At 41.5% G+C, this 24,441-nt stretch overlaps 1 protein-coding gene across 1 annotated transcript; it reads left to right on the top strand.

Moving 5' to 3' along the window:
• Positions 1-628: 628 nt before the first annotated feature.
• Positions 629-24,359, top strand: pik3r6 (phosphoinositide-3-kinase regulatory subunit 6; the record flags this gene model as incomplete). Its single annotated transcript, XM_080722526.1, has 20 exons — positions 629-686; positions 1,236-1,337; positions 2,439-2,542; positions 2,706-2,774; positions 3,890-4,022; positions 8,107-8,176; positions 8,734-8,926; positions 11,709-11,859; positions 13,439-13,525; positions 14,946-15,165; positions 15,371-15,652; positions 16,117-16,216; positions 17,004-17,126; positions 18,034-18,135; positions 19,589-19,691; positions 19,882-19,940; positions 20,192-20,282; positions 21,248-21,306; positions 21,424-21,542; positions 22,001-24,359. 20 exons carry the CDS (start codon positions 629-631, stop codon positions 22,155-22,157), a joined length of 2,382 nt encoding a protein of 793 aa, XP_080578652.1. The 3' UTR covers positions 22,158-24,359.
• Positions 24,360-24,441: the final 82 nt, after the last annotated feature.

The following is a 24,441-nucleotide window of genomic DNA, read 5'->3' as shown; positions in this document are numbered from 1 at the left end:
GGGGGGGGGGGGGGGGGGGGGCAGAGACATACAGAAACATATAATCAATAATAGATGCACACATACAGTTAGTAAGAACAACATGTAGTGTAAACGGAACCTGTTACAACAGGGGTCTTCAACGTTTTCAGGCCAAGGTCACCTTAGCTGAGAGAGAGATGAAGCAGGGACCCCCAGATTCCATATAGTTTCATCGTTTAACAGCACTATCTATCATCAGTGAATTTTGGATTCCTGTCAATTTGTGTTATCAGATATGTAACCACTTGAACTATCAATACTTAATTATCTTGACCTTTCACTCTGTACTTAGTGTGCTCTTTTTTCCCCTCTACACCAGCTAGGGTTCAAGTGGTTAATATAAAAAAAGGAGAAAAAGGTTTCCATCACACAAAGATTTGAAGTACCCCCTGTAGTAACTCTGAGGACCCCCTGGGGGTCCCGGACCCCCTGTTGAAGACCCCTGTGTTACAACTCTAATAATTGATGCCTAGCTCCTTGCGGAGCCTCCCTGCCCACAGGACCTCTGCTCTGACCTCTCAGGAGCCAAGGAGGCTAAACGCTTTTTCCTTTTCCTCTTGCCGTACAGTAGAAGTGATGCCATGGGTCCGCTATGGGTGTGTGAAACATGACCAGCAAGGCACCCCGGGATAGCTGGAGCAGTCGGCGTAGCATGGAGCCAACAGGTAAATGTGAAGTGCACGCAGTACATGCACACAGTAAACACACCACCATATGAAGATATCGATGCACTCACATCAATTAATATACCTTTTTGGATATTAACTGGATATGCTATATATAACTGGATGACTGTTTAGGCAGGAAACATCACTGAAAAAATATGTATTGATTCATTCATTCATAACCTTTATTTAAACTCTGAGGATAATTGAGGGGCAGGACCTCATTTGCAATGTAGCCGAGATACAATACAATACAATAATCAACAGCAATATACATTTACATACAGTCATAATAAAATATAAATCAGAAGACAGAATACAAGAAAAATAAAATATTCAAGAGACTAAAACAGATATTAATTAAAGCAGCTACAATCTAAAACAAAAGTATTAGAAACCATTGTCTTGAATTGACCTAAAGGCAATTATCTGATTTTTCAAGGACTTCTGTATACCATACAATATAAAACACTGTAATGTTCATAGTTGCACTTACTGAAATGTCCATAGTTCATAGCCTGTACATCTAACCTTTAAACCCACTGCCAGTTGGATGCAGCCCCATGATTTCAGAGGCAGCCCTTTATCAAAGTCTCCAGGCTGCACTGCCCAAAGAGTCGGACAGCGAGCAGACCTCTGCCTGCGACAAAGGTAGAAAATTCTACTTCTCAATGTTGAACTGTATACAGCACAAAGCAAACACTACCATATGCACCAATTGTATTTACTGTGTAGCTATTTTTTTACAGTGTATATCAGTATGTGATGTTGTATGTGTGTAGTCAGTGGGTTTAACACTAACTATATTTTTGTGCTGTTGACTCCTCCATAACAGAATAACTAAGGAAGTAGTGGCACAAAATATAGATACATCTATATAGATACACAAATACAGATTCATCATTCTAAATGGGTCCAAGTATTTCCTGTTGCAGCCTTAGCTGACAGGAAATAATGTAAACTTATACCCAGCAATGCAATTCCACTGACAAGGTCTATAGCAGTGCCGCTGCTACCATTACGCACATGACGCATGAAAAGAAAACCATAATCATAATAACTAATATGTAGATGCTCTGCCTAAATAATCACGACATCATCGACATCTGCATGCGAGTGTGATGCCTGTCCTAATCATTATGCAGTGCCATGGTGCCCTGCTCAGTCACTGAGCTCAGTCAGAGCTGAAGCGGCCCCCTCCCCTCTCCTCCCCTGTCTGACTGATTCATATCTAGATCTCTTAGTTGGAATACAACTATGGAATATCAACTTTGGCAGTGCTGTTATGGTGCTGTGCTGTTAGTCTACCAGGAGTCACTGACTCAGCTCCTTTTCCCTTGGACTTTTGCTGTGTCAGACAGCATTCTTGTCCTAATTCCACCCATGATCGGTGTTTCTAAACCACATGCTGATGAGATGACAATATGCAGTAGTCAGCATGTCAGCAGTGTGATAGCTGTTACTCATCAACCATGTTTTGGCAACTAAATGGAAAAAGATTTATGCTATGGAAATGTAGTGTATAACTGTGTGTGTGTGTGTGTGTGTGTGTGTGTGTGTGTGTGTGTGTGTGTGTGTGTGTGTGTGTGTGTGTGTGTGTGTGTGTGTGTGTGTGTGTGTGTGTGTGTGTGTGCGTGCGTGCGTGCGTGCGTGCGTGCGTGCGTGCGTGCGTGCGTGCGTGCGTGCGTGCGTGCGTGCGTGCGTGCGTGCGTGTGTGCACGTGCGCGTGTGCATGTGTGTGTGTGCATGCAGGCAGGCTGGGGCACATTCTCCGATGGACCCTTCATAAGAAGGTTCTAAACAACCCAGCCAACAGCTTGGCTCTGGTGAGAGTCATTATCAAAGAGCTGGAGAAGGTGCACACGTTTTCTGTTCTATGTTTTTGTTAATTGAATTGAATGCTCATATGGTCTTCTACCGTATAAGCTTTTGTTTTTGATGCACATATTTGAAACTTACGTTTAAGATGCATTCATGCTAAGAAACCTTTTTTTGACCTGACGTTCACCTTCTCTGCAGGCTGAGAGGCTGAACTCTCCTAGGAACATCATTCCTCTGTTGCACACACTAATATATGCCATCATCCAGGTATGTATGTACAGTATGTACAGTAGCTTGTGACTTTGGTAATGTATTTCCTACGAGTATAGTATGACTACTGATGACTCACTAAAAGGATTTTAGTTTTGTTACCTCTCTTACCCCCTGTGTCCTGGCTATCTGGTTAATCCTGATTGACACAGGAATAAGCTTGACTTTGACTGAATGCATCTTTTTTTTTTTTTATAATTCAAATGTTTTTTATTTTTTCCTTCTTAATACAAAAAGTGGTAATGGGTGGTACAGTGCAGCACAACAACAGGTACAAACATATACAGTCAGTCCAAGATAATACAAAAATAAAAATACAAAGGAAATAATACAAAGGAAATAAAAGTAGGAACCTCTTCACATCTTCAAATAAGTGTCATATATGTTAGAAAACTATCCCATATCTCTTTCATCTTTCCCATACCATTCACTGAATGCATCTTGACAACTCAATCAGTTGAAAACACCTAGGGCCCTATTTTCATCTATGCCTTACCCCTTATCCCTAAACCTCTTTTCCTTTTTTTTACTATTTTGAAAAACATTTTAAAATAGCCGATCTACAAGCTCACAACATGTCGATGTAGATCAGCTTGTTTAAACATTTTTGTTAAAATGTAGTCTCTTTTAGTCTCCTTACTCGCAAGGTTTAAGTTAACGTTGCAATCAATCAGACATGATTGAAGTGTGTTTTAGATACATACGATTATCATCTGAGGGCAGGCTATTTTGCAGATTGGCTCTGCACATACAGCTGTTGTTTGACAAGGTAACATGTGTTCAGGTCGAACTCCTGGTCCGACCACCTAAACCTAACCTTAACCCTAACCCTAACCTCAGTAAAACTATGCCTAAACCTAAACCTAAACCTAAGCTCAGTCGACCCAGCTATGGGGCAGTCCCCGTTTGACAACAGTGGTAGAGTACATGATTAATAACTGAGCTCTCTCTGTGTGTGTGTGTGTGTGTGTGTGTGTGTGTGTGTGTGTGTGTGTGTGTGTGTGTGTGTGTGTGTGTGTGTGTGTGTGTGTGTGTGTGTGTGTGTGTGTGTGTGTGTGTGTGTGTGTGTGCGCGCGTGTGTGTGCGTGTGCGTGTGTGTGTCTTCTTTCCAGACTGTCTACATTCCAGATGATCTATACAAGCGAGTTTATGACTTTTGTAAGAGACTGCTGGCCTTCCCCCAGCCTTATTGCACAATAGCCCTCAGCTACACTCGACAGATAAAGACTGAACGCTCTATTCCAGGTACGATTCAGGCATTTCATAACTTTATATATATATTTTTTTTGCCACACCCACCTTGTGTATTTTCCATGAATGCATTATGATTACACAATGTTTGACACATGCTGCCTGTGCCTATAGTATACAGTATGTCATGTAAACATTAGTTGACACTTTTCCATAAACACTGATCTGTATGATTATACAGCAAGGGGATCAGGGTACGGGTATACTTTAGATCACATCCAAGTGTTGCCTCTGAGAGTTAATCATTTCAAACCGGTGGTCAACCATGGAAACAAACAAACCAACATTTGGTTGTCAACATTTCCTTTTCACACATTATTACATGTGCCAGCAGAGCACGCAAGTACTGTGTTCGGCTGTGTATGTAGGTAGGTAGGTATAGGTAGGTAGGTACAGTAGCTGCGTGTGTTTAAGCCCCTAGCCCAATCAGGGACCAGCATTTCTGGAAATGTCATCATTAACAGACAATGAGGGGCCAGCACAAGTTGGCACCTCGACAGAGTGCAATCCTAGTTACTTGCACCAGCAGAGCGCTCAAGTACTGCGTTCGGCTGCGTATGTATATATGTACGTACAGTATGTACATATGTATTTTTTTTTGTGTATATTATGTGTATATATACAGTACATTATATGTATGTATATCGGTGTCTGCCCGTGTTTAAGCCCGTAGCGCAGTGGTGATGCCAGTGGTGAGCGCACCTCATGGCGCACTCTGCTGGCGCACAAGTAGGCCATACCGTACATACATGGTGCAGTTCTAGTTTGATATGTATTTGTCAACATTGTCTTGTGGTAATGTTAGCGGGATAGCAGGAACACAGGGACCCAAATGCACAGCAGGTGCAACTCAATGGATGGATTCCTAAAACAGGAGGTACGAGTCTTAAAGAATGGTGAGCCAGGCAAGGTCAGGAACTTAAGGTCAAAACCAGAAATGCGGGGGGTTGAGTGTTTGACAGGCTCCGCAAGATTCCGTTTATAAAAGTATTTTTCCAAACACAACTTGCCCGTAAAAGACCATAAAGTATCGCCGAACCTGTTAACTTTATGATATACTAGTTGATTCTTGGCTTTCTCAACAACATGACTCACAATTTGCGTAAGTTCAGTTACGCCGCGGGAACCCCCGCTGCAAAGCCTAAAGCCGCGGGGTGGAGTGATTCTTCTGCCCAGGAGGAGAGCCTCGCCTCTCGGCCAGGCGACACAATGGCTGGCGCGGCAGACCTGAAAGCTGAGATAGTTTCCTCGCTGAAAAAAGACATTGTGGAACTGATCAAGACTGAATTAACCTCTATGATGACTAAAGAATTTGACGGCCTCAAGTCTGAGCTGCATTCACTTAAAACAGAGGTGGCAAACAATAATGCAACGATTCGCTCTGAAGTGGATGCGGTGAAAACTAACATGGCGGAGATGGAGCGGGGCTTATCGACTTGTTCAGACGACGTGACACTGATGCAGACCAAAATATGCAGACTTGAGTCCGAGGTGTACAGTCTACAAGCAAAATGCCTTGACATTCAGGGACGTCAGCGTAGAGACAATATCCGCATATCAAACGTCGTTTCCACTCATTCAAGTTCACCAGCAGCAGTCTCTGAACTACTAAAGAAAGTCTTGAACTTGGACCGTGACATTGTGATCGACAGATCACACAGAGGATTCCCTGTAAAGGGGATGGAGGGCAAACCCTGTGTCATCGTGGCGAAGATACACTACTATCAAGATCGTGTTGACATCATTAAACGTGCCAGACAATCGGGACCCCTCCACTTTGAAGGAAATATCATTTACATAAATGAAGATTTTCCCCCACCTGTGGCCAAGGCAAGGCTCAAATACAGAGAAGTGAAACGTCTGCTATGTGAACGAGGATGTAAGGATTACGGCATCATTTACCCATCACGCTTCTTCATTAAACACGATGGAGGGGAAAAGCAGTTCCAGAACGCGGACGAGGCCATGGAGTATGCCAGGACCAACGTTGAACCAGCCAGCGCGACACCAGAGCCTGAGGATGAGCCAGCTGAAGCATCAACATAAAACACTTTTGCATCATGTGTTTACAGTATTGACTGTGTAACACAACTCACGCAAGGTAGAGAGATTCACTCTCTCACACTGGTCTATTTCTAATATTCTCCTGCCTGGTGAGTAAATAATGTCTTCAATTTGCTCTGAACTCGGCCGTCTATAAACTATTCTTTGACATTAGCCACATCAAGGAACTGTAATAACTATGGACGAATCGAACTCAAGCCGCTAATTGTGCTGGAACACGTTCATTCTCTGTTTCTCTGCCACTTAGTACTGTCCAGTATGGTTTACGGCTCGAATTATTTGTGCCTTTCTCTTTCGTCATGTTCCTGCCTCGCTCTATCTATCTCTGCCAAAACCAGAAATGCTGTCCAGCACAGGCAAGAAGTACAATTAATACAATTAAGGAAACAGCAGGCAGAACAAGTTTTGGAGACAGTTTGTGTTTTTCTTGTTTGTCTTTGTTTTCTTAAAAGAAATTAGCGTTGTCCTGACATTATGCCCTATATTTAATGCAGAATTGTCAATAGTGCATGTTTTTAAAAGAAAAACTATTATTATGGACACATATTTCAACACATTATGGACAAACCTGCACCTTGACATGAACACAGAGATTACACACATTTGTCGATAGACCAAGAGTAGCTATATGGAATGGAAAAGTAATTAAACCCCTCTTTTTCCTGTTAGATATGGGCTTAATATTGATGATATCATGGATCTCCATATATGGGCATAGAGGGCATAGAGTGGTTCCCATGAGATCACAACATACAATCCCTTTTATGCCCATACATGGAGATCCCTGTCTGAACCAGCCACACCACTGTGTGATGTCACCTGTATGGGGTGAAAATTGATAGGAAAAAAAACATTTTGGGGGTGAACTACTCCTTTAAGACCCATTTACAGTACACACACACACACACACACACACACACATATACAATGCATGCAGGCGGCCTTCCTCACATACTTTGTACTGTTGTACTTTGCGGATACGTAATTTTTAGATGCGCGAGCTTTCAGAAATTGTGCTCAATGATGTACAAAATGAATGGACGAAACGTATCGGTACACAGTACATGAAGTATAAATGGGCCGTGTGAAAAAACAACAGACGATCCAATACTCAGAAGTAAAGCGGAGGAACAGCCTTTATTTATTAAAAGTCAACTGCCAACATGTTTTGACCTCAGAAGGTCTTCATCAGGGCGGAATGGGCCATACACTATAGGACAAAAGCAAGTTAGAGAAGTTCAAGTAAATGTGTCTGGAGAGGTGAGACAGAAATACTGTGTGACAAACATGGCTAACACCATGACTAGCTAAGAAAAATAAAATCTAATGTTATCTGAGGTGACAATATTGTATCTGCAAATACAGGCTTTTGATGAGAAACACTGGAATACACAGTAGACAAGCTGTGTGTACCATTTTGACATTCACAGTACAAAGACATACTGTATGTTGTTTTTGTGTTTTAAATTAAAGGGATATTTCACTTTCAAAGACATGACTACTCAGGCTTTTGTGAACACCAGGACAGTTTTATCAGACACGTCCCCTTCCAACTTCAAACTCCCTTAACCATGTTACATCGAAAACAGTCCTTTGTTCTGGTGAATCATACTGCCCTCCCTGTTTTTTCAATTACCTTTTTCATTTATTTTTAATAATTGTTTTGGAAAATGAAAAAATAAAATAAAATAGTATGAGTCACCATGCAGAACCAAGGACTGTGTTTTTGATTAATCTAACATGGTTAAAATGGAGTTTGAAGTTACGAATACGATGGGTTTGTATCATACAGTCTATGGTTTGTATAGAAAGCTGGGGGCGTGTCTGATAAAATGAATATCAATATCTAAATACTGAATCAAGCATGGGTGTTCATAAAAGCCTGAGTAAATGATGAAATGAACCAAAAAATATATAATGAATAAATAAATACATTGTAAATCTATGTTTTGTTATGGCCAATTTGTATGGATGGTATATTAATAACAGTTGTCAATGCTGGTGTGGTCCATAGGGCGGATGTATGAGAGGATGGTGGTGTCTGAGCAGAGTCTGAAAAATGAACACTACCCCTTCCAGGAGAGGTGAGTCAGTTAGCAAGAATGGGTTTGTGATTAAGGATTTATAAAGGATTATTTGCACGTTCTATCTTTAGTCACATTGCTTGGTAATGTGTCAGAGCTATTTACTAAAACATTTCCCCACTTTGGGCACGGCCTTCCGGCTCATGTCTGCTTCCTTCAGATACATTGATCTGTTCGGCATCTAATCTGTTCTGCAACTATAATCTGTCTTTACAAAAACTCATTCATCCACTGCATACATCTCAACAGAAACAGTATTGCTTGTTAACAAATGTGTTCATTCAGTGTACACCGCAAAAGGTTGAAAAGAAAACATTTTCACTAAACTAAAGGTATTATTTTTACACTGACATAATCAGTTAACCACATTAACCCATTCTTAGCCCTATTTTTGGGCAGATGTTCTAATTTTTTTTTTTAAATGTTCAACATATTTCAAAGCTTTTGAAATATGTCTATTCAGTTTTCTCAATTTCCTCTCTTTCTCGTCGTACAGTGCCATGTGAAGGGCTTCGTGGTTAATCTGAGATCCTATTAATCTCATGTCATGTCCCCAGGGTGTTTGTGTTTGCGGACCCAGCAGTCATCTCTGGTTCTGTGGGAGATGTCCTGCGTGGGGACATTGAGGAGTCAGGTCAAGGAAATGTCCTCAGTCCCATAGACCACATGTGCGCTGTGATCCAACACTCCATCCAGGCTGCTCTGGGAGAGGAACATTGCCATGGTCCTACGCTAGCACAGTCCCTGAAGGTGAGCCTAATTCTTTCCCTTTTCTGTTTTTTAAATGCATTCAGGGGGATTTTTCTGTCTAAGAGTATTTATACTGGAGATGGACAGGAGGCTCAGGGTAGAGTGGCTGGTAGAGCGGCTGGATGGGAACCGTGTGGTTCCCAGTTTGATCCCCCATAGTTAGTGTCAAAGTGTCTTTGAGCAAGACGCTGAACCCCTAATTGCTCCCGATGTGCAGGTCCTCCGCCGTCGGTTTAGGCCTGACCTAAGTTTTCTGAAAAACGTCAAATATTATTCACAATATTGCTACATAGTACATTGCTACATACTGTACATGTACTGTACTACACAAAAATGTGTTCCCGGCCTGAATGGTATGGACTCCAGTCTAAGAGTCTATAGCGGAATGGAGACTCTCAAAAGATCAACAAACCTTGACTCAGAAACGATGTTAAAAGGCAATAGAACACATTTATTTACAGCGCTGTAGCAGTCACACAACATGAACATACATCCTTCACCAACGACACACAAGACAAGACTGCCTCCCTCTTCCTGACTGTCAGTTTATAATTGGCTAAAACATTTGATATCCTCTACTAAGCTGTGTGAATCGTAAAACAAAGGCATATCGTCACTGTCGGGCAGAAACCTTGTATCTCCAAGTTTCAAATTTGTACATTTTTTCGCAAAGCAAAGCCCTGCTTCACTATACAAGGCTGTCGCACAAAAGTAGTGAAAACAGCAGATCTACAAGCACACAACGCCTCGCGGTGCGAGACGTTGTGTGCTTGTAGATCGGCTGTTTTCACTAGTTTAAATAATTTCTAAAATGATAAATACAAAACAAACGGTTTTGGACATACAAGGTTTCCACCCGACAACGACGATATACTCTTCTGCTAGCAGCTGTGTGACCTTCACACTGTAGTTACTCCCTACATTCTAACCTTATCTACTACTTGTTCTCAGCATTCAAACTCAATCTAGCAACACAAAGTATTCACTGCTCACAATGTTACATGTAATTCACGTCAGAAGTCTGAATCTGCAGTATCCCTACAGTAAACTTGTGGTGATTTGTAAATTGTAATTAATCAATCGTTGGATTATCTTGGATGATGACTCCGGGGAAACTGTCAATGTTGTGGCCTTCTGAAACACCTTCACCGAAGCCTGTTCCATTAGCTCAGGTTATGTACCATGCATAGTAAATACATAAGGTCCGCAGGTCTACACTTGAAACGGAGGGTGAGATAGATTTCTTCCGTTTGGTCCGTTTGATATCCGTTCTTTCTCCCTGTATGTACTTGCCCGTATGATTACGTACACCTCTCAACTGAACGTACTGGATTTGTCCGTAACAAGAAGTACCCGCGACCACCGTTGTCAAACTATGCGTGCCAATAAGAAGATTTTATCAAGAAACTGGGAAAAAAGGAACGTCGTTGCAACCACGTGAAGAGGACGTCCTGACTCCTCACACACACACACACACACTCACGCACACTCACGCACACCCACACACACACACGCACACACGCACGCACGCACGCACGCACGCACGCACGCACGCACACACAAACACACACACACACACACACACACACACACACACACACACACACACACACACACACACACACACACACACACTCACAGGTCCTCCTCTCCTCCAACACTGAGCAAGACGAGTGCACTCAGTTAGTGGCAGTGCAGCAACAACACAACACAAGACAGACAGCTTTGAGGCGGCTCATTTATTACTTAGGAATTATGTTCAATAGGAGCGGGTGTGTTTTGTTATAATTACTCCGGGAGCAAGAGGGTACCGGATCCGGATCCATGTGGTTAAATCTGTACCCTCACGGAGTTTCATTTAGACTGCGATGTAACGTTGCCGACAGACAGCAGAACCAGTCCAGACTGTTAACACTTATTATTACCAAACATCAAGTCGGGTCAAGAAAGTCTGTGGTTCTACATATTTGGCTAAATGCTTCGGTTTACACGTGTGTGCAGAACCACCTCCATAGCGATTTTGTTAGCTATTCTGGTCTCAGTGCTCTGTGCTGCGAGGCGCATGTGGCGCGCGGCCACATAGCAGAATTGGCCCGGAGAGCAGGTCGGCACACACATACTGTGCAGACCTGGGCATAGTGCGGCCTGGGGGCCGTATGCAGCCCTTTGGTTCACTCTAACCGGCCCTTGTAGGGTTAATGGCAAATTACAAAATGAACACATTTTCTAATTTTACCTCATGCATGGACTAAAGCTGCATTTCTTTTATTTTGACGTTTTTTATTCACGTACATATGGACGGAATGCGTACATCAGCAACAGCATGTGTTTGTGATCATTGGATCGTTGTCTCCATAACAAGCAGGTGGTCAGACTGGTCACAAGTCAAGTATTTATTTACTGAAGTCTGCGGGGTGCACATCTTGCGGGGAGCACTGCCTTTTGGCCCGGCCCTCCACAACATTTTCTGTTGTTCATGTGGCCCCATGAAAAAAATAATTGCCCACCACTGCCGTAGAGGAACTATGCATGTCGACGCATTTACTGTACGTACTCTCTCACCCAAAACATACACAAAACCAAGCATACGGAACTATAAACGGCCCTTTAGCAGGAGAGAGACTCCTGGCACTGGTCCTAATGTAACACCTCCACAGGATACACACTCGACCAACCTTTCACCTCTTTTCTATTAATACCATTGTGTGTATGTTTATCTTCCTGTGTGTGTGTGTGTGTGTGTGTGTGTGTGTGTGTGTGTGTGTGTGTGTGTGTGTGACAGGACATGGGTGAAGACATTGAGCCCTACTTCCAGGAAGTGTTGTCGGCTATGGAGCAGAGCGTGGACGGGGGCGTCAGAGGGGAAGGAGCAGCAGCGCTGAGGAGCCGTCTGAAGCAACTGTACAGAAAGATCCTCTCTGCCAAAGGGACAGGTAAGCTGTCCTCTCTTCCAAAGGGACAGGTGAGCGTAGTATTGCCGATTTTGTCGACCGAAGGCATGACAAAAATGTTCGTCGACTACTTAAAAAAAAAAAGAAAGAAAGAAAAACTCAAATAAAACCTAAGCTACAGTGACTGAAACTGTGACTAAATATGTTGACAATTTTGTCAACAAATAAAAACTAGACTAAGATGTTAAAGAGGGACTAGTGGAGAAGAGATCCAGTAGTAGAACTAAGACAAGTCGTTTTATACTTGGTTGCAGGTCACAACACATCGCAATGAGATGAGTTGTGAGCTTCTGATACTGTAGATGTGCTGTTTTTGCTATTTTTGAAAATATTCGAAATCTTTTGAACTAAAATGTGACATGCCCAAAATAGGGACGATAGTTTTATAGTGTCAATGATAAAAACACATATAGCTATGCCAATGATGGAAAAAGTATTAATTTTACTTACTCCGAGATGTCAGTGTTGAAATAAAACTATTGGAAATTGGAAAAACTCCAGTAAAGTACCAAAATATTGTACTTAAAGGGGTAGACCACCCATTTTCAATATTGAACTATGAGGATTGATTTTGGGGTTTGTATTGTAAAATACAATGTGTGATGTCATCAAGTTGTACTTTACAATACAAACCCCAAAATCAATCCTCCAGTTCTAGGCAACACAGAAGAGGGGGAACTTTTTTTCTATTTCCACACAACTCCTCTAAGGTATATTAATGATTAGTTCAATATTGAAAATGGGTGGTCTTCCCCTTTAAGTACAGTGCTTGAGTAAATGTTCTATGGCTACACGGAGCTGGATTTTTCATATATCCCGGTTTTTCAGATATCCACATAGAAAAATATCTAGGTCCACACCGAGCTGGATATTTCATATATCCCGGTTTTTCAGACATCCACATAGAAAAATATCTAGGTCCACACGACAAAGATATCTAGGTCTAACAAGCACACACACAGTAAAGTCTTCAGAGATATCCGGGTTCCCTGTCTACACGGATCCAGTGAATCGGATATTTTTCAATCTCTCCACTTATTTATCCGGTTTAAAAAATATCCAGTTTCACAGCCGAAATATCCAGCTTCGTGTGGCTGCAAGCCCCAACAGCACAACAAAATGTCTAGCTTCAGAAATATCCAGCTCTGTGTAGGTGGCACCTAGTTACTTTACACCACTGATCTATGCAAATGGTGTGATCACTACGACAAACAGCCCACAATCAGCTGATGCGTCAGAATCCCTTCGTGGTCAAATCACTGAGTCAGCAGTGGAGCTCCTCTGTATCCATGCAATTATAGCTAGTGTTATCATAACACCTGTCCATCCTGCAGAGCCTCCCCGCGCTCCACTGCACTGGGAAGCAGATGGAATGGACATGAGGAAGTAAGGGGGTGTTTGTTTTTAGTCTAATGTGACAATTTTGGTCTTTTCCTTTGTCTCTCTTTCTCTTTCTCTGTGTGTGTGTGTGTGTGTGTGTGTGTGTGTGTGTGTGTGTGTGTGTGTGTGTGTGTGTGTGTGTGCGCACGCACGCGTGCGTGTGTGTGTGTGTGTGTTGCAGACCCATTGTCTCACGGCTCATTGTCTGACAGTCCTCTTCCCAATCCGGAGATGAGCTTCCACCTGTGGTTGTCGGACGAGGATATCTGTGAGTGGCCCACTGTGGGAGGTCTTGAGATGTGGCTGAACATTTTGTGAATCTATGGAAACATTTGCACATTTTCGCTTTTAATGACATGGCCAAACTAGGGACGCCTGGTTGAAAGTGGTTAAACCTATATACAGTATACTCATGGTGGTGTCACTCTGCGAAAATAAGTGATCTCAAAGCTAACAGCAAGGTTTTTAAATTTTTGCCGAGCGACACAGCGTTTCATCGTTTGATGAATTATAGATTGAAGTTTAAATTAGGCTTAACACATCAAGTAAAGCCACACTAGCCTAAGATGCATTAAAGTGATAGGATTCATGAATTAAAGGGAACCCTAATACAATGAATAATGGGTGTGTTAGATTTAGGTGCACCGAGCCGTGGGTGTATCAGTAGTCAAGAGCATTGTAATTGCACATTGACACACCTAAATCTAACACATGGATTATTAATTTGATTAGCTGCGTTGCTTACATCACTGTGTACTATAAGGTCAGTCTTATGCAGCCTACCATGTTTAACCTTTGGGTCGCGTGAATCAAAACAGCACCCCGGTTTCGACAACGGAACAAGGGGGGAGCGCTTGTTTTCGGTGGAGATGACAGAGGCACGCCGGCGTTATATTATAAACAGTAAACACAATCTGATCTAGCAATCGTGACATAGGCTATTTGTTATAATCACTAATTCACTATGAAGTGTCTTTAATTATAATTAAAGTAAAAATAGTCAAATAACAAACAAGGACAAATTGTTCTGCCCACAACCTATCAAACCAAAATGCCTAAACTACTGTAAATGTAGGCCTATTATAACTATGATAATGGTTCTTAATTAGTCCCAATTATTAAGTATAATACTTCACCTTATGAATATAGAATGTTTATGATTATATATGTTATGAAACATCGCATAGTCGAGTGTTGCGACGGTCGCATGAGCCGACTCACCGCCGTTACCGACTTATGTGCCGTTATGGACAGAATAGTAATTTTGTCACCTCCGCGCGGTTCAGCCAGTCATAAACTTCCACTGCCGATACCGGGGTGCTGTTTTGATACACGCCTTTTGGTCATAGAGCGAGACAATACTGCTGGTCACATGAGTTCACTCTGGATTCATATTGAAACATGTTACAGGAAACAGAATTGCTGTGTAATGTACTGTGCCTCAGGTCTATTTTTGACAGGACATGAACTTGCAAAGTGTGTGCTTTCCATGTCCACGTGACTCCATGTCCACAGTTTCCAATGGATTAGCCATTAAAAGGGAAGAGTTATAGAAAAACATGTAATAAGGACTAACAGAACATTATACTGAATGTATTTTATTGATGATACAACTGAATCAGCTTGATACTGTAGTTGGCCGTTGCACTGTGTGACTGCTGAGTACTAAAACAACATTTTCTTGACAGGGAAAGAGCTTTCACAGTGTGTGCGCTCGTGCTCAATGTCGGAACAGTTTTGCCTCAGCCCGGAGGAGCTGTGTGACCCATTCGCGGACCTGACACCCTCCGAGATGCCACGACACTCTGTCATGTCCAACGACAGTGGCATCGAAAGGGACATGATCCCCGGCTCTGACCCTTTGCCAGCATCGGCAGAATCTTCTTCTTCTGGAGAGCCCAGTAAAAAGTAATTCATTGATTAAGACATTGATTCAATAAAAACTATTAAACTCATTATCCTGCGATCAATCAATATATACGAATTTTCTCTGTATAATAATACAATTATTATTATTATTATTATTATGGTTTTTAGCTCCATTTGTCCATTTGAGTCTGCATTTCTGGATCTGCACGCACTTTTTAAATTGAGCCTCTTCCTTTTCACATAGTGAGCCAGACCAATGGAAGCTCAACCGCCGCGGGGGCATCAAGGTGAGACCTTCTCTGTCAGACAACATGGCTCTCGTGCAGAGTGCCCTCGAGACCCATGGGGTCTCAGCAGGTGGTGGCGGTGGAGGAGGACGGGGAACTCTGCAGAGGCAAGCGGGGTGCTGCGAGTCCCAGGCCCACGTCTCCAACAAGCAGCAGCAGAAGAACCTCATAGCGAGGATAGTCGCTGTGGGAGATGACAGGGTGCTGGGACGCCTGGCCAAGGCCTTGTACTCTCTCAGGTGAGACCCTAGATCAGACCAAGCTGTGTCTACTGGTGGAATGAGCAGATTTCTAAATGAAAATGAAAACTTAACATCTAACCTAATCTAATTACGGATATGAAAAATAATGACCAAGTTTACTTCTACAAATGAGGTCCATGGTTATATTGTAATGGGAAGTCGGATTAAAACCAAGTCAAGACAAATAGACAATCCTTCAATGATCAATTTCTTCAACACAAGGAAATGTCTGGACCTTATAGGCTTCTGTGTTGGTCAGTTTCATGTAATAATTTAAAAGCAAAGGTTTGATTAAAATGTACTTGTGCATAGTGAAGATAGTCTGCATTGTGATCACTGCTGTAAATGTCACGTGTGAAATACACGATGATACTTCTGTGGGGATTTTCAAACCAGTTAATTGAGGATATTGCACACTGCACGTTTTGCGTTTTTTGTGACTCATCAGTCTGTGTGTTTAGGAAAAGGGAAGCAAGGCGGCCTTTCCTGACCGCGAAATTCAACCTCCAGTTTTACTACATCCCTGTTCGTGAGGACTCGACAACCATTTTGCCTGTGAAAGTAAGCACTTCCCTTTACTAGACTAAGCTCTTATCAATGTGTCACTTATTCTAGAAGCAGCAAAATATTTGGATGTTATCAGTACAGGATATGTTTAAGAGTGTCGACAATGACATCAACTGTATACTGTAGGAGAAAGGCGCGCACCGCAAAATACATATCTCCACCAGGCCGATTGGATACATAAATCCTAGCCATATGGAGTTCCACATGACGCAAGACGTTCTGCCAAGTTCTGACATAATAATGTTGCCGCTGTCGAGCAGAAACCTTGTACAGTATGACCAAAAGCATTCAGGAAATGTAAAAGAGAACCTTTGTTCCAATGGATGCCTTGTAGTTATTATTTAGTTGTAATACACTGTAAGTATACATACAGACAGACAGACATCTGTTTGTCACTCAGTATCACATGGCTCCTGAGATCACGTGTACCTAATTTGGTTAGGATTGGTACAAACAAATCGTGTTTATAGGGTTAGGGTTAGGGTTAGGGTTAGGGTTAGGGTGTATTTGATTCAAATTTGGGATTGATCAGTCGATGCTGTAATAGACAGTGTTATATTCCAGTAGCCAGTGGATTATCTATGGAATATAAAAAATCTGAATCATACATCTTTATCTCAAGATTCTAATGTCTAGCAATTTGTGTGAGTTTTGGCCAAAGACTGTTGTCACAAACGTGTTAATTCATTGGTTCAATATTTATAAAACCCACAGAAAACTCTTGTTATAACAATGATGAAATGTGACATTTGTCATTTGTTTGCATTTCTTTCTCCACAAGGAAACACCTCTCCCAACCAAGGAGAACCCCTGTTCTCTGGGGTCCTACTTGAGCATGGTAGACCCCTGGTATGACTGTAACATCAACAGCTTGGGCTCCATGATTCCCAAACTAGCTGAAATGGTAAGAAACTTCTAGGATACTTAAGAAACAAAAGAAAGGTATGCCAGATGTATACTATGTAGTATGATACTGTCCTTTGGTGAAAAGAACAGATTTTTTTTTTTGGCAAGCAACATCTTGGTGTGTTTGAGTATAACTTAAGATTTAGATATGTCTCAATATCTTATTGTTATGTTCAGTTATTCCAATAAGGAACATTAATAATACACAAAATCACTTTGCACATCATGGATGATGCATCCTTGAACAGTTTAGAAATCACTGCTTCAGGTTGAATGACATGATGGAGTTTCTCAGATGAGCTGAGTTGGGGGAAAATAAAATGCTAAAAATGTTGCTTGAAATCTTCAGGGCTCCTGTTATAGGTTGAAATACAGGAAGTTTCACAACACATACTTGTTGTCAGGGAAACAAACCTGTCATCTTGACTGAAACCGCAGCAGAAACAGCTTTACCACCACAAACACTTACCGGTAGCTTGTGAAGAAATACCCAACAACCAAAGAATTATTATATATAATTACTTGCTTTAAATATTAATCTGTGCATCGTGAGGAAGTGCCATTCCAACATTTCTTTTATTGTATTAAATGTAATTATTTCCATTTGAAAATGCATCTATTGTGTCCCGCATCAAAGTATAAATTAACAACTTAATATACCCAATTTTATACTTACTTAGTAATATTCCTTTCAAATACGTATACCAAAAAATATCTCATCTAGAAGCTCACAACAGCTTGTAGATCTGCTATTATTTTTGAAAAATAAATTAAATGTCATGTCATGTTTTAAAATGTTTGGGGTAAAAAATTCTGAAGATGTTCTTTGCAATGATATGTCTAAAAGAGACGGTTGACAGCGGTAAAGGTAAACAAAGCATGTCTATTTTTATGTTTTCCTCCAGCAACAGGCCAGTAGGAAAAAGGAACGGATTGTGTCTGATGTCATTTCCTACTATGTTCGCACTGCACACCAGCCTGTCTACTTCACCATCTACTCAGTGAAGGTAAGATAACACATCCTTGAGCTTCCATTGACGTATGCTCTGAGTTGTGGTCCATTATCCCATTTAGGCCTAGAATTATTGAATGCTATAACTATTGAAAAATAGCAGATATACAAGCTCACAGCGCGGCACCGAGTGCCGTGCTGCAAGCTTGTAGATCTGCTATTTTTGAAAAACGATTTGTGCAAGTCTTCGAATATATATATATTTTTTAAAGCAATCATTTGTAACTCAAATATTTGCTCCTGGTGGGGTCCCTGGAACTAAATATTTTGAGATAGGGGTTCCATGGCCAAATATATATCATTTTGGGGGTCCTTCACATGAAAAGATTTGAGAAACACTGACATAGTAGTCTCTCAAGAACAGACTAACTGAGCTCCAGTTAAGTGAAAAGGACCTTTTCTTTGACGATGGCTGGCCAGATTGCTGACATAGAAACATAGGTTTTTCAAAAAACCTTAGAAGGATTCAAAAGACACGGGTCAAAATTCACATTTTCACGATTTAAAAAAAATAGCAGATGTACAAGCTTGCAGCCGCGCTGTGAGCTTGTATATCTGCTATTTTGTAATAGTTAAAGCATAAAATAATCATACACAATAATGTGTACCCGTTCTGAATGGGTTTTACTAATCAGTGGGCAAGGACCCCCAAATTAACACCTTCTAAGCCAAGGGGAGCCCCTTAATGTTAAAACCGTACTATATCGCACATCCCCCCAGGGACTCTCAGCCACGTCGTACATTCCCGGACTTTGTCTTTAAAACCGGAATAAAAGCTTTTGATCCGAAAATCGGCGATCGTCTAACCTTCCCTAGTCACCACTCGTGCACTGATAGCTCATGCAGACCGTGCATGAAGCAGAGGTGACGTCAGCGCCTCTCCTTCTCCAAGGCACCTTCCACCCATCCGTTTACTGTCTACACACTCGAGCTCCTCCTGCAGCCATGCTTGGGGCTATGCTAGCGAAACTTTTCAGTTCTGTTCTTCAGTCACACATGGACTATTTGCGGGGACATTTACGTGAAAGGATCGCGCACGCGAAACGCACGGGGACATCGACGATCGGCCAAAACCCCCATTCTATCCCAACGGAGATCGAGAAAATCATGGTGAGTTACTGGCCTGGGGGGAAAAAAAAAAGAAAAAACAGCGGCGCTGTTCAAGATGGAGGGGCTGCGGGGTCATGTTTATAAACATAATATTATGTCTCAGATCACAATACAATAATAGAAATTTCACGGCTAATCTACCAACCACCATTCTATTTCGGACTGCAACGTGTTAAGTATATTTATGGCCACGGACCCCCACCTGAAAACATTTTCTGTTCCTTATTAATTTTTAATTGGGTTGGGGCCCTCCTGGAACGCCTGCAACGAGACCCCTGGGGGTCCCCGGCTCCCACTTTAAGATCCACTGCTGTAAATCTGGTTCTGTTCTCCTCCAGATGTTCTTCTCCAACTCCAACACGAAAAATCATCCTGTGGAAGAAGTGTTTCTGTCTCACCTTGAAATCGAGTTTCCTGAATACAAACTGATTTCAGTTAGAGGTAAGATTGTGTGTGTGTGTGTGTGTGTGTGTGTGTGTGTGTGTGTGTGTGTGTGTGTGTGTGTGTGTGTGTGTGTGTGTGTGTGTGCGCGCGCGTGTGCGGGGTGCGTGTGCGTATGCATGTGCAAGTGTGCGCGTGCATCATTAGATCAATACGCCGTTTAACAACATATTTGTATAATTGTTGACAGAGAAGCAGAAGAGGCACACAGAGTCCTTTGGGCCGGTCATATCAGTCAGCTACAGAAAGGTGATGCTCTACACCTCATTTCCTCACCTCTAGAATGACTGCATGTGAATTTACAGCAACACATCACATTGCTTGACACTGTAATGCACAGTAAAATGCAGTGTTCATTCATCATTTTCAACATTAGAGTGTCTCACCGTGTCCCCATTTGTGTGTGTGTGTGTGTGTGTGTGTGTGTGTGTGTGTGTGTGTGTGTGTGTGTGTGTGTGCGCGCGTGCGTGCGTGCGTGCGTGCGTGTGTGCGCGCTCCAGGCAACATTCAGTGGCAGAGATGTTGACAGGGGACTGTCAGTCAGACAGTCAAGAGTCCAAATCAGTGCCATTCCTGACAGTGCAATGGAAGGTAAATAAATACCATAATATTTTATTTATATACCGGTATAGTGCAATTTATTTCAAAGTTGAAATAAAGCACATTTTAAAATTATAGGAATATTTATTAGGAAATACATTTACAACAATGTTATTCCTGCTGAATGTTTATCATCAATGTAGCTTAAAGTTATACCATGTAACTTTTTTTATAAAACAAATCTTAAAATTGTCCTAACTGTTAAATCGCTAAAGTTTTAGAACCCCCACTCTGTTATTTTCAGCTTCTGAAGCCTTCTCTTTATATGTTTTCTATGAGTTGTGAGGGGGGGAGAATTTCCCGGCAAAATGATGTCATCTCCCACATGATACACTACCGGCCAATCACAGCGCCGATCATACACCACCGGCCAATCACAGCGAGTCTTGCTGTCTCTAAAGGAAGTAGCTTCCCTCAGCAACTGTGTTTACATTGGTGAAGGAATCTTGCTTGCTACTCCCTCAATTCTGGTCTAAAAATGATGGGAGACGGCTCTACGGAATCGTATCGGCAAGGCGGAGGTGCTCGCGACGGCCGCGGTGGTCCGCGGACCCCCGTTCCGGTGGTCCGTGGCGACTCCAGCCGAAAAAAGCAATACCGCTACTGACCACTAGTTGAGCAGCTTCCACAGTACAGCTTTAAAAGCTACTAAAAGTTGTTTCTGTACATGTTTGTGAATGGAAGCAACTTTTCAAAAAAAAACAAAAAAAAACAGACTTAATGGGACTCCACTTATCATTATTATTATTTTGTTTATTTTCCTTTTTTTTTTTTTTACATACAAAGCAATACAACAAAAGCATAGATCAGACAATATAAACAAACAAAAAACCCCACAAAAAACAAAAACCCCAAAAATACAAAATAATCATGACACAAAGAGTCCACTTATCATTATGAATATATCTTTTATTACATAGTTTGATTTTCCTCTTTTTTTCTCCCCTGTACCCTAGACCTGAATTGTTTGACACTGATTTTGAATCAGTCTCAAACTAAAACTAAAAACAATACGGTGAGTATGGAAAATAAATGTAAAAACAATCGCCTTCCTATTAATAATCCTCACTTACACTTTGGAAAGGAAACATTTTATGCATTTTGTCATAAAACATCTGCAAATTATTTACAGTCAAATGTTCAGGAGACAAAGATTCGCACGAATAACATTAAAATTCGTTCCACGGAGGAGAGATGTTTCACTGTTACACTGGACAAAGACTCTCGCAGGACCTTCCGAGATGTCCACAGGTGAGAGCCTGACTTCATTTACATGTCTGTTATCCCTATTTTGACATAATATATAGGCGGACATTGTGAAAAACAAGCTATCAAATAAGGTAATGACAGGTTTTACAGTTCCTGTGGTGAGAAAGATGTGTCACTTACAGGAAGCCATCTTATTTTAGTCCTCTGAGATCGTCTTCTTGGTGTAACCACGTAATCATTTGCAATAGGCAAGCGTGGGCGATGTGATAAATGTCATGAACAAGGGAGCGCATTGTTATCCACTGTTAATCATACTTGATACAGCTAACTGCTATTTATTGAGTCACTACAATATAATGTCTAAATAGTTAAATTAAATGAAACAGTTTCTAAGTCTGCCCTGTATAATAATAATAAGAATAATTAAGAAAAATACCAATTGCCTTGTCAGTGAAGGATTCAGTTTTGCGGCAACCTCATTTGAATGTGTCTGTCTTTAGCATTGAGATTTGCCCTTGCCTCGATCCTGGGTACTCCATCCAGAAGACGATGAAGTCCAAATTCACGTTAGGAGAGGATGAAGACTCCGGACTGAGCAAATACATGAACAAAGGACTTCCTTTACCGATCAACACATTTGCTGGTAGAATCGACTGACAGCGTATGATGGATAGACACGATAGATAGACTTCAGCCTGGGTCTAGTTTTCAGCACTATAATGCAGTTATTGGCTGTTGGAGTCATGCTCTTGAGATGAGTACAGTCCTCTACGAGACATAAAGACACAGCATCCCCTGTGGGTCACATATAGACCCATGATGAGGATGATTGGATCTCAAATCAGAGTTACGACCATCTTTTTGCGGATATCAAAGGCACTTGCAATAGTAGTTTTCCACACAATTTATTAATGCATCAGAAGGTATGTTGGGACATAACATACCATTCACAGACTTAAGCTGACATTCCTACGGCATTGACATTACAAGCCAGCATTAAGGAGTATAACAGATCTGAGCAGAAGTATTCCCTTTGTCAGAGACGTTTTGTCAACCAAGGACATGACATGAAGCTTGACATGATATGAGTAGGGACAGCTGATCTGGGACCCTGGTGATGTTGATCAAAAATGATTTGCACTGTAATAATTCCAGAGGGGCTTTTTTGAACCTGTTCAGGTGAGCACACAGGGGAGCATTTAGGGGGTGGGTGTCTTGTTCAGGGGCACTTTGACAGAAAGCCTGGAGGAGCCCAGAATCAAATCAAAGACCTTCCGATTTTCAGATGGCTGCTCTACCTACTGATTTTTTTTGCTCAGTGGCTCGGATAAAGCGGATGTTCTGCCTCCCCCCAATTCCATTTAGCCTTTGCGGTCATTGTAAATCATATTTATTGATGCTTACTGCTTAGCAGAAATTGCAGAAAATTCTAACATATATTTTAAAGATTTCTTTTTTCTTTTTCTTTTGTGCCCAGAAATGACAAACAGCTGACAGCTTCCTGTTCCACCACATTTATGACGTGGAATTACAAAATGTAGCATTCAAAGATTGTGGAAGAGATGTATGCCTTGAGAAACTACCGAGTACCTACTACCACTGCTTTTAAGCTGTGACATCATTTTGTAGTCAGACCTCCAAGCAGATTTATTGTCAATATGTGTCCCTCGCTATTTCAACAGATCCGAGACAAAAATAACGACTAAAGTATAATTCTACCACTTTCCTGTCAACAAGAAAGAGAAGACAAAGTTAGTAAATAGTAAAAAGATGCATGGGCGCTGGGGCCTTTTGGCCCCAAAAGTTCTCCTCTGCCTACAAAATGATGTCAGACTTAAGAGCCCCTAAATTGACACAAACCCAGATCACAAAGCAATAACCAGCTGTCTGGTTTTTTTTTATTACTTTTTTTTTAAAGCATTAATTGCACATTAACAATCGACATACAACATCTGTCATCTGTCAGTCTTTACGGCACATCATTCTAAGCCTTTGTTTCCTGTTGAGATTGGCACAATTCACCCAGTTTTTTTCATCTCACTCACGTCACTTTGTCTGCTGACCTCACTCAGCAACAAAATAAACAGAAAATAAACAAAGATTTAAATAAAACAATTCACAGGAGGCAAGCAGTGAGCACCACATGATGTGCACTGCAATGTAGTTTTAAATGCACTACATTGTAGGCGCTTTTTGAGAGTGAAAAAATAAGAAGACACAGGTGACATGTGTGATCTGGGCAGCTTGCCCCATGAAATGTGCCAATTAGCTCAATAGGGAACAACAGTACAGTATGCTAGACTTTGTAGAACCTACATACTATTCATACCAACAATATGCATTGACTGAACACAAAGAACATGAGGGTTGAAGTACATTCGCTTCTCGGTTGGTTAGAAGAGGAGCTATCATTTAATAGACACACTACATGTACCTGTCAAGTCATTCAACAGCATTGCTCACCAGAAATAACTATTTTCCACTGAGTGCCACAGTCATATAAATTAATATTAACTATAAATTCGGGTTTCTTTTCAGTACCCAAGTGTGCTATTACTCTTACAAAACGTATCTAAGTCTCTCTAACTAACTCTGTGGATTAAGAGTGTCTGCTAAATGCCTAAATTGTAAATTGTAAATATACACACACTCAAAAATGACAAACACACTCACACGTTGATTATGACACAGAACGAGTCATGCAGAATGACTGGCGAGTTGGTACGATGAGAGCTGACAGTTTGCATCCTATTTGCTTATGATTTTGCCAAGTTTTCTCTCTGCCTCTCTCCTGCTCTTTTTAATGTTAAGCGGTTTACATAAAGTGAGCTCTTATAATGATGCACATTGTTGATAGTAAGTAAGGCTTGTTTTTAAGTGCTTGAAAATGCGATATGATTTGGTGCTGAACTATAGAGCAGAGTGCAATGGAGAGGCTGTA

The sequence above is a fragment of the Nannobrachium achirus genome, assembly GCF_963921795.1.
Source record: "Nannobrachium achirus genome assembly, chromosome: 3".
NCBI classification, from domain to species: domain Eukaryota; kingdom Metazoa; phylum Chordata; class Actinopteri; order Myctophiformes; family Myctophidae; genus Nannobrachium; species Nannobrachium achirus.
The sequence above is the reverse complement of the archived record's forward strand: the minus strand, read 5'-3'. Positions and strand labels throughout refer to the sequence as shown.